At 47.7% G+C, this 11,465-nt stretch overlaps 1 protein-coding gene across 3 annotated transcripts; it reads left to right on the forward strand.

The window, feature by feature from the left end:
* Positions 1-56: 56 nt before the first annotated feature.
* Positions 57-11,349, forward strand: NMB (neuromedin B). 3 transcript variants are annotated; one of them, XM_016151520.2, is made up of 3 exons: positions 57-8,527; positions 9,159-9,331; positions 11,042-11,349. In XM_016151520.2, the coding sequence occupies exons 1-3, from the start codon at positions 8,371-8,373 to the stop codon at positions 11,237-11,239; spliced, it is 528 nt and encodes a 175-aa protein (XP_016007006.2). In that variant the 5' UTR covers positions 57-8,370; the 3' UTR covers positions 11,240-11,349. The 3 variants fall into 3 exon arrangements, with proteins under 3 accessions (XP_016007006.2, XP_016007007.2, XP_016007008.2); XM_016151521.2 differs by having other exon boundaries at positions 11,075-11,349; XM_016151522.2 differs by having other exon boundaries at positions 11,070-11,252.
* The last annotated feature ends 116 nt before the right edge of the window (positions 11,350-11,465 follow it).

Consider the following 11,465-nt stretch of genomic DNA (forward strand, 5'->3'; position numbering starts at 1 on the left):
CACCCCAGGGGAGACGAAGGCTCTCATGTGAATGGTCCTTCAGCTAGAAGGTTTCCCCAATACTACCGTTTCTGGTGTGTCTGTCTGTCTGTCTGTTTGTTGTGCTTTTGTTTCTGTGAAGCAGAAGTAGCCATTGATGTTCATAGAAAATGTCTTAGTCATAAAAGTGATTCTTCACTAGGATGTGACTCAGATGTGTATAAATACAGCCCATGTTGCTGAGGCGTTCAGAAAATCTCACTTTGCTGTACAGACTCATAACCTTTTCTACTCTTGAGACGTTCTCAGCCCTGTGGACACTAAGGCAGTGTTTCAGCATCTGCAAGAGGCACAAGGAGGGCACCAGAGGGCAAGCAGGCTACTCGCTTTCTTTAAACTCTAGTTTGCCTGGACCTGTCCGTCCCCTTCAGCGTCTGGCTTTGCTCGTGCATACTGCAGAAGGCCAGGTTTCAAGCAGCAAAGCCCAGTGTGTTTTTCTTATTTTACTATTGAGGTAGGGAAATAGGGAGAGTAGGGTAAGCCAATGTGTTTTAAGCACAAAAATACTTATAATTCTTTCTGTTCTTTTCGAGTATTAATGTGAAATCTCAAAGCAAGCAAGCTTAATGTGTTGGGCTAAATGCACGATTTCTGTCTGTTCAACCGAGGTGGAAATCAGCTCACACTGTAATGATAATGGAATGAGAATAGGGACAGTTAATCTTCCGAAGGCCTCCCCTGTGGAGAACACTGCTATCCTAAATCCATTAACAAGGCTTTAGCCCTCAAGTGTTGGACCCGAGCTCTTAATGATCCCAACAGAGAATGAAACTTGGCAAATCACTGCTAACAAGCACTTCCTTGAACCTGTCTGTGAGGCTGATATAGTGCTTCCACTTCTCAGGAGCCAAGGGGAGTGCTGAAATAGCCCCCGGCCCCAAGTGGAATGGTAGAAGATTGCTACTTACTCCATTCTTCCTCCCTAATCACTGCAGAGAATGGGGGTAGCTGCTGGGCTGAATCAGTGACCTGGCTCTGCTTTCCCACCAGCTTTACTGGGGTTCTTTGCGATCCCAGCTCGCCTGAGTGCGAACGTCCTCGTCCTTGTATCCTCAGCTCCTCCACATATACTTATTGGGAGGAACATGTTTTCCTCGCTTGCATATTTTCACACCGAGTTTTCTGAATTTACCATTTTCCCTCCTTTGCTGGATGCTCTAGTTAGAAGCAACAGCTAAATTTCTCTGAAAAGTAATGAAATCATGCAAAAATACTTGAATTGCTCTGTTAACCCAAACTAAAAAGATTATTTGTGGAGGCAGGTATTACGCTACTAGTTTTTATATTGTCTAGCTTAGAGCTTAAACATAAGACTTAAAACTGGGAGGTGGTATTAGTAAAACTAATGTATTTTAAAAGCTCTTTGAAAATGTAAGAAATGCCAGAGATGTTTAGTTTGATGTTTCAAAGGGATTGTAAGCTCTCTGAGATCTGGGAGGACTTAACCATTGTGAGTGAAGGGAACTGAAGAGAATAAGAATTGGTAAAACTTCAAATGGGAATTCGATAATGGGATTGTCTCTTGGCTATCACTCATCCACGCTCATTACTCCAACTGTGAGGTCTCTACATGTTATTTTCTAATGCCTGTCCTCAGTTCTGGTCCCATGTCTCCATTCCCACAGGACACTTCCACTTGACTGGCTCATCTGTAAACTTAAAACTCATAGCACTTCGGCAAACTTCCCTTCCAAATCTCGCCTTTTCTTTGAAGGAACATTCACCTAGATGTTTCATTTTCCCACCACATTTAGTCACTCATCACCCCTGCATTTACCCCCATCATTCCATGCTCATTGTCATCACCTGAACCCAGAAGCATGTTCAGTGATTCCCTGTTGCTTAGGTGACTATATGCCCCACTTTCCCTGCTATGTGAAAGTCTGTGCCTATTTTAGATCATTTCCCCTGTTAATTTCAGTATCCCCTTTCCTCTAAGAAGAGACTCTTTTTGGACCATAAATTTTGGTTACCCTACATATTGCCTCCATGTGAAGTTCAGACTTTGGATTCAGCTAACATTAAGCATCCTTGTGCCAGACCACTGTGTTTCTGCTTGTCAGACTCTCACTTTCTTCACCATGTAATTGTTCTTCCTCTGCCACTCAGCATGTGCAGCCTTATGCTATTTGTGCAAGTGTTTGGATATGGCCTCGAGTTCCCCCATCAGATTCTAAACTCCTCCAGCGCAGGAGCCCTGGGGAGATGCTGCACTCCGTTTTCCCTGTAGCATCTCACAGCAGGTACTAAATGTTCAGCATAACCTTGTGTTGGAACCAGAAGCAGTAAGTTCGGGTGGCATTATTGTTGAGCTGTTATTCTGGGACAGAGCATATGAATGAATCATTAACAGGGTTTGTACTTTCCTGTTATTTACTAAGCACATCATCTTGGTCTTGCCAAATTTGAAAACTTTCTTCATGGTTCCATTTAAACAGCATGTTCCCGTTCTAGAATTTTTGATGTTAATCTTATTTTCTTCTTTTGTGTATGTGTCCTTAGACTCTTCCTGTGTTCTCTTTCTCGATGAGAGAAGTATTAGGGAGTCGTTGGCTTCTCAGAGAGCCTAGGCTTGGAATAAAGGCTCTGTTATCCTTGAGTGCATTTGTTGGTCATTTGCAGAAGTGTGTCCTGTGACCCCTCAGAACATGGTAGTGGGGCTAGCTCAGCATCTGAGGGCAGCCTTCTTATGACATACATCTCTGTTGAGCTTCAGAAATGATGCAGCTGATTGTAGTGGCTAAATGGCTTGGCCACCCTCGGCCAGATGCTTCTTCAGTCAGGACAGCCTGGCGGGTGCATCTTCGTCTCTATTGTCCCTTACTAGAACTGTAAGGAATATCAGATCAGCTTTTAGAAATAAAACAACAAATAGGACCCTTCACACACAGCTATGGTGAGTCTGGACATAGAAAGAGTTCTGTTTAACCAACAAGTGTGAGAGACTAGACTACAAGAGGATTATCCAAAAATAGTGAATGTGCTAAGTGTCATGGAACATTCTAGGCCCACAGAATTTTTTCTAGCTTCAGCTCTCAGCAGACCCTACATTCTTATACCCTTGACATTGGTCTCACTGTATAGACATCTGGTCTTTGCTAATGCTGGTCGCTCTGCCCGGAGTGCCAGCTCACTGCTATACCTGCTAAAAGCTTTCTCATACAGCACACATTTATTGAGTATCTACCCTGTGCCAGATTTGGGACTAGGCCCTGGGGATACAAAGATGAGTAAGGCAAGGTCCCTCCTCTGCCAGGAACTCAGTGTCTTAACAGTGGCAACATGAAAAAAAGATTTTCCCACATAGGATCCTAAGTGCAACGATAAAGAGATGCATAGGGAGTTCAAAAGAGGAGTGTTTTTAATTTTCCACAAAGCTTTCGAGTGAATATAGTGCTTCCTGCGCATTGCTGCCCGGACTTTGTTCACGTTCTTCTGTGACATTGTGCTCAGAGTGGTTAGTGTGATGTGTGTCCCGCTCTCTGACCAGCTCCTTGAAGGCATTAAGGCAAGGCCAGCCTTTGATTCATCTTCGTACATCCCCTAGTCCTTATCACAGAGCTTTGCACATTTTAGATTTATTTACACCCTGCTTTGTTCCAAAAGGGATTTAGAGTGGCTCATAAAGATACATGTAGTACTCTGTGATAAGATATGAAATACTTAAAGAATTCGGGGTTGAAATAAGTATAGAAGAGAAAAAGGAAGAAAAAGGTGATAAGATACATCAATAGATTCTTTTATTTGCCGGAGGTGGTCTGTAGCATTGGTTCTCAGCTCTTAGTGTTACTGCAAAGAAGGAAATAATCATTTCTGTGCTTTATGGAATAGGCATGATAGAATTTAAAAAAAAAAAAAATTGTCATGATACCAAGGACTAAGAAATTTCTCTTCTGGGACCTGACTGCAATGGCACTGTGTGACATTATGTAGTAATCCCCGTGTGAATCACCCTGATGATCTTCACAGAGCTGTTTCAGAGCACGTTCCTTTAGTGTAGGTACAGTTTGGCAACTTCTTCAGAGAGTCACCTCACAGAAGACCCGCTACCACCTAATCAGCCAGACGCCTTCAGCTAGCTTTCCTGTAAGACAGTGTTCCTTAACCTTTTAAAACATATGGCCTCTTTAAAGAAACATAAAATTTTATACTATTTCTCCATTATGATAAAATCCCCCTCAGTCTGTTTATCCAACCTCTTATCCTCACCAGCCAAGAATACTTTATCTTGCTTTTTCTTGTTTGTGTTACAAAAACAATACTTAACTCTTCTCTCCTATTCGGTTATATTGAATATGACTTTCAAACTATAGATTTTTTTTCTACCAATCTTAGGAGTTTCTGGAATGCCACCCACTCTCGATTAAGAATCATTTGTCTAGAACCCTTACTTTAATTGGCCAGTTTATTTAGATGAGTAAGCTGGATTCCAGCTATAATTCAAGGAGTCTAGTTAAAAGGATTTGTACTCAGGGCTTATGTCAGGCAAGTAAGTAGATCAGGCAGCATGAAGTGTGATCAAAGCTGTCAGCCTGACAACTTATTTAAGTGAAAAAAGAGAGAACCCTGTATAGAAGTTGTTTCTTAGATATGGTCAGAAGTGCAGGCAGGTACGTAGTCTAGCATTTTAGTTTATCAAGCAACTCACGATGTGATAGGCATTGCGTTGACTGTTGTGTCAACACCAGGGCCGCAGCCGCTGTCCAGGGAGCCTCTTTTCCCCTGTGATGGGCTTCAGATTTAAAGCAGGATGTGCATTTCCCAGGATCCAGCTAATAATATTGAGTACTTAGAAATTGCATGTGCCATGCTAAGCGCTTCTGAATTTATAACAGATTTTTTTTTCTCTCTTATTTAGTCCTCAAAACAAACTCCATTTTACAAAAGAGAGAAACCAGAAGTTAGGTTTGCCCTGCATCTTCTGGCCCAGGGATGCAGAGCCAGACCTTGAAGTCGGTTGCTTTTATCATGTCACCGTGCAAGGTGTCATACATAACCTAGTCCTTCTACCTTTGTACGATCCAATGACAATCTCATTTAGAATAAACACTACCATTGCAAGGCCCTTGGGATTCTTTAGGGGCCCTCGGTGGTTCTTCAGATTTCGTCAGATTGGTAAATCCAGAAGTAGTGAGATCCTCAAGCAGATTGCCAAGCATTCGAACCTCTTTGAAGTTCAGCTATATGTGACTGTTATAGCTAAATCATTATGAAGGCTGGGCCTGGGGCTTCTCGCTTTCTTAGGTTTTCGTGACTTCCCTGAGTATCTGTGCCATTTCGCTGAGCAGAAGCTACCTTAGCTTTCTTAGCCTCCTTCGGAATTGTCACTTTCTCCTTAGATGTAGGTATTTTCTCTTTTTATGAATATTGCCTTTAAAAAATTTTGTATTTTGGCAATTTCAGTTTCTGAATTATTTCCTTATTAATGACTGATGTTGTGACTTTGTAGCTAATCCCTTTGTGTTCCTTCTGACTTTGGGAAATTATATCAGGTATCCCTGATTCTCCCATCCACCTCTCTTATAGAGTCTTCTGTTTTCCTGGTTCTATAGCTCCTTCCCCATTCTGACACTAAAGAGCAGATCTGAGATGCCAGGATGTTTCTCATCATCTCCCAGCCAGCACAGGTGGGGATCTGTGCTCGGGAGGTTTGCCAGGAGAGTGATTTTACACTGTCTTATTCTGAGCAGCTCTGCATTTGTCCTCATTTCTTCTTATGAGACTCATTATGTCTAATTTAAATTTCTGCTTTCACTCTCTTGTCCTCTGTACCTTTTGTGTGTTTGAAAGCCACACTCTGGTTTTCTCTGCAACTGACTTGCTCTAACTCGTCTATAAAATGGGCATAATTACTAGTCTTTACTACATCAAAATAGTGTTGGTGATCAAAGGAGCATGCAAGCGATTTTGGAAAACAAAGGTTCAGTTGTGAAAGATGTTATTTTAATGGATTCCAATATAATGGAAATATAGCAAACAATAATATACATGTCCTTTATTTCAAGTAATCTTGGATTTAAAACCATGGTGCAGTTTAAATGTTTTGTTGGCATTATAACAGGAATAACCATGCATCTTTCCTACCTTAATCTTTTGTCCTATGAATCTTCTTTATATTTTTCATGGATGTACTCGAGTGTTATAGAAACCTGGGAAGGGACAAGAGTGACCTCCGAAGAGCTTCTCCACACACCTCCATGTGATTTACTGACCGTTGTCCCAGTGGAATGGAGGCCTTTGGACATCTTTTGCCATCACAGTGAATGTGGGGAGCAGGCAGTTGGCACTTGAGGTCCTTGTTCTAACCCAGAGCTTAGTAGTCCCGGGAGACCCTGCTCAAAGTGCTGTCTTAGACAAGCCACCTCCTCTGCTATGCTTAATGCCTCTCATTCCTGAGACTCATATCTGGCTGTGGAGCTGCTGCCCTGCTTCTTTCTCCGCGGACCCCAAAAACCACTTTTTTCCTGTGGTAGGCTGACCAATAAAATGATCCCAGGGGCATCTGGGGTCATTCTAGGATGTGGTTGGAGCTGTGAACCTAGGCTGTGTCAGGGGAGGCTTGATGTAAGTATAAATAAACCTGTCAGAGTAGAACCAGGGTCACCTGCTGAAGAGAGGTAAACTAAATTCAATGCCTGCACTCTCTCCCCTTGAGAAATCTAAACCAGCTTGTTTAAACTCAGGATGGTAAAACAGAGTGGGTATGGTTTAGGAAAGCAGGGTCTGCCCAATACGACTTTAGGTCCCTGATAGAGTAGTCCAAACAGACCGGAAGTCTGATCCCAGTGTCATGTCTGGGCAAGTGACTCAATCGCTGATCCTGTTTCCACCTGTAAAATGAGAGATAAATCTACCAAATAAGGTTCCTTCAAACATTTAAGAGAGGCAGCATTCAATGCCTGCTCCTGTGTGTTGCCACCAATTACTACATCGGTGGGCCAGACAAGATAGGATGGATGTGTGGCTGGTGCAGAGGAAAGGGAGGGGGTCACAAAGGGAATGACTATTATGGGAAGGTGGTAAGAGCTATATCAGTAAACCCTGGCTAAGCAGTGACAAGAATGCAGAGAGGTGTAAATGCCAGGGTGGGGGATGATAAGCATCGAGATAGGGGGAAAAACCAAGCCTGGAAATGGAGTGTCCCTGTCCTGTGTGCCATTCCCCTGGGACCTCGGCATGACAAGCAGCTTTGCATATGCGCTTCCCTTGTTGGGGTGGTGATCCATAGAGCTAGCAGCCTAACAGCAGTCCCGTCATTGAGCAGGTTCTGTCACCGCCACACCATTCAGGGCTTCAGGGAAGGGTCGAGAGTCCAGGGGTAAGTCTGTAGCCGGCTCCTCCAACATTCACTCCTTTGTGTACCCCATCACCACTCCTTCAGTGCCTAGCGTGGTGCTCTCAACACTGGTAAATACCTCAGCTAAAGTAAATGTTTTATTCTGGAGCACAGCTTCTTCCCCTACTCCTGTAGTGACGCCACTGACGCGAAAGTTTCTTCCAAGACCAGGCTGGACAGCTCCCTGGGTGAAGGCAGGGCTGAGTGCGAGAGGACAGTCCTGCCCCACAAAACTGTGCTAAAAAATGTGAAAGTATTAAAAATAGAGCCATGTGGTTATTCCCATCTTACAGCTGAAGAAAGTGAAGTTTCAGTATGTCACACAGCTTTCATGTGGACTTCTGGTCCAGGGCGCCCTCCCTTGACTCAGAAGTCTGCCTCCTACCCAGCTGAGAGGCCAGGCTCTCCCCAGCAGGGCGCCCATTCCTGAGGGCTGAGGGGAACCTTATCCCACCATCCATCATTCTTCTTCCCCATCCTCAGCACCTGCAGTGCTTTCTAGGTCACCTGGTGAGCGATGGCAGTGAGAGGGCAGAGAGCGGAGAACACAGGTTAGGGTCCCCAAGAGGGAGGGAACTTCTTAGGTGCCTGGCACTTTGCTGGGCACTAACACCAGTGTGACACAGGAGGAGGCATCCTCCCCCCTCTTTTACCCTTACAAAGGGAGGCTAGAAGCTAAGTAACGCCTCGTTGGCCGAAAGCCGGTGAGAGTGGGAGGAAGGGCCAGGTCCTCAGCCCGAAGGTGGTGGGCTCGGGTCAGAACGCCCGCGGAGGCGGTGCCCACGAGGGGCAGGGGTGCGGGCTGCAGGTTGCGGAGCCCTTGACCCGAACCCGGGCGGAAGGACTCGTGGGGCGGGGCAGGTCCCCCACGAGGAGGGCGGGGCGGCCTCGGGCAGGCTCCGCCCCCAGCGCGGGTTTAAAAGCCAGGAAGGCGGGCGCCGCCGACTCCAGCCGCTGCCAGGTGCTCGGGAGCGAGCCGCCGCCCGGGCACAGCCATGGCCCTGCGGGCAGGGGCCGCGCGGCGGCTCGGCAGCCTCCTGCTCTTCGCTCTGCTCGTTGCCAGCGCCGCCCCGCTCAGCTGGGAACTCCCGGAGCCCCGCAGCCGGGCCAGCAAGATCCGAGTGCACCCGCGGGGCAACCTCTGGGCCACCGGTAAGTCTTCGGACCCGGAAAGCGACCCTCACCATCCCCTCAACCCCATTTTCTTCTCCAGCGGCCGCTCAGCCATAGACATTAGCGTCCCGGTTGGTGGGGACCGTGGAACTCATCTAATTGAATAGGTGGGGAACTTGAGATGCATCAGGTCAGTGACTTGGCCAAGATCACTCAAGCAGTTTCAAGGAAAACGGGCTGGATCCTACATCTGCCTGCCAGCTGGCACCCCTTCCCTAAGCAAGACTCTTCTGACCGCTCTGCCTTCTCTTTGCACCCTCACCTTCCAGAGCCATCTTCATGCCCCACTTCCTTACCTGCCCTTTGCCATCCGTTGTCTCCGCTGGTAGCACAGCTGGTAGCACAGCTGGCAGGGTTTGGCCCTGGCCCATCCCACCCTCCTCTTACCTGTACCATCCTCTCCATGCCCTTCGCCTGTTCAGGAAAATTGAGGTACAGGCTTTGCCACCACTCGGGGGTCTTTATGGCTTCTTGGTGGGGAGGACGGGGAGGAGGAAGGTTGTGAATCTGCCCACTGTGAGAACTGAAAGGTGGGAGAGATGGGGACCTTTCCCCTTGGGATAGGATCTGCGCTCTGTGACCTCCTTGTGCCTTGGCACCTCCTTTCTAGGTCACTTCATGGGCAAGAAGAGTCTGGAGCCCCCCAGCCCATCCCTATTGAAGACAGCGCCCCACATCTCCCTAAGGGACCAGAAAGTGCAGCTGAGTCACGATCTTCTCAGGATCCTCCTGCAGAAGAAAACTCCAGGCATGAGCCTCAGTGGCCCAGCATCCCACACCCAGGTGAGCCAGACCCCCACCTTGGGCCCAGGAGAGGCTCAGCCAGGGCTGCCCCTGGGTGCAGCATTGTCCTTAGGGTGTGACTGTCCAGCCAGGGTGTGATGGGCCCCAGAAATCCAGGGATTCCAGGCTCTCCTGGATCCAGAGCGCAGAGGGAGAGGATGCCAGAGAAGAGAAAAGTGGACCTTCCTAGCAAATGCCATGAAGCAAAAAGTAGGGGAAGGAATGCCCAGTCCGGAGTCACAGATTAGGATTATCCAGCCTCTTGCAGCTGGACCTTCCTTTCACAGTCCATACAGATTTGTCCCCACCCCAGATGTCCACCCTCGCTGTGCCCAGTATATGCTTGTGGTTAGAGTTGGCACCCTGAGACCCAGAGAGAGGAGGAGTCATTTAGCAGTGAGATGGAGTCCGACCTTATTCACCTTAACCAGTGCTCTTCCCAGTCTGTCATCTTCCTCAGTGACCTGCGGCAGAGTTTCCTAACCTCTACACTCTTGATGATCTGGGCTGGGTAATTCTTCATTGTGAGTCTTGTAAGAGGTTTAGCAGCATCCCTAGTGTCTATCCACTAGAGCATCCCCCGACTTCCCCAATTGTGACAGCTAAAAATGCCTACAGATGTTGCCTGAGGTGTTCTCGTGAGGGGACAAGGGAACAAGTTAAAATCACCATTGTTTGTAGACCACCGACCTATGGGGTTCAAGGCCCCAAAGCTAGAGCCAAGCCAGCCTTAGTCTCTAGCCTGGTAGAAGGGTAGGTCCTCCATTCCCTGCTCCTGGTGCTGTCCACATCCGACATCACCTTCTCTGGTGTACTTTGTTGCTGTGTGCAGAAGGCAGCGTGATGTGGTAGAATGTGGGTTCTGGTGACAGTGTGTTAGGCTCAAAACCTAGCTACTTAGTAGCTGTGCGACCTTAGAAATGTCACTTAACCTCTGTAAGCCTCATTGTTATCATCCATAAAATGGGGTTAATAGTGCCCATTTTCCATTTAATGAAACCATTTATGTCACGTGCTCAGCGTGATGCCAAGTGCATAGAAAGTGCTTAGCAAATGGAGGTTATTACAGTCTGGGAGCGCCCTAGCAGTACCTGTTGCTGACTCACCTCTGTGGCCTCCCTGAGCCTAGTATATAGTGCGTAGATCTTGAAGGCGGGGGGTGGGGGTGGGGTGGGGTGGGGAGAGGCATGTCTTTGAGAAGTTCCGGCTGCAGTCAACTTTCCTGACCCTCCCCGTTGTACTGAACCACCAGCCCCTGGGGACCTCAGAGATAAGGGCCAAGAGCTTGGGCTGGCTGAGCCTGAAGGGAGATGATGTCACCTCTGGGGCTGTTGGTTTTGAAGGCCTGAAACATGTAAAGCAACTAAAGAGGAAGCAGGAGCTTGCCCTGGGGATGGGCTTCAGAAGTGAGGTCTGGGGCAGAGCTGGAGGGATGAGGAAGTGAACACACTGGCACTGGCAGAGGGCAAGGTGCCGTGCGTGGACTTCACTTCCGTGCTCTCCGTTGACGGTCATGGCCACTCTGAGGCTGAGGCTGCTGTTTTGAAAAAACCACTGCCCCAGCCCCTCTCAGACTTGTCTCAAGGAGGAAAGGTGTTGGGGGGGTGAGGGTGGGGGCTGCCTCAGCAGATAGCCTGCCCCTGTCTCCTTCTGTAGGTGTCTAGCACTTAGGAATGGTAGGGTGCCCTCTCATTTGCCTCCTCTGCCCAGGTCAATTCCTCTGTATATTCCACTTCAGTACAGGAGGCCGCTGGTATAAATGCTGCAGAAGTGATGCCATTAATGAGGAAGACACGACAACATGGCTTAGATTGTGCCCACCAAGGGAAGGTGCTGAATGGGACCCTGGTAGCGGCCCCATCTGGATGTAAATCCTGGGCTCAAATCTCTGTTACTCCGTTTCTGTGATTTCTGGTTGGGTTACTGGGAATGTCACCAGTGCAGACCAAATTGTGTTCCTGCTGTATTTCTTGCTTCCCTGTTGAAGTTGTGAATAAAACCCAGCTCTTTACATAGAACGTCTGGTCCTCTCCTTCCAGCATGTCTGAGGGGATGGGAGGAAAAGGGGGCTGGACGACAGGGTGTTCAGTGACTGGAAAAAGCCCAGAACACTCCATGGAACCAGCCTGGCACT

This window comes from Rousettus aegyptiacus, unplaced genomic scaffold (genome assembly GCF_014176215.1).
Source record: "Rousettus aegyptiacus isolate mRouAeg1 unplaced genomic scaffold, mRouAeg1.p scaffold_m13_p_14, whole genome shotgun sequence".
In the NCBI taxonomy this organism is placed as follows: Eukaryota; Metazoa; Chordata; class Mammalia; order Chiroptera; family Pteropodidae; genus Rousettus; species Rousettus aegyptiacus.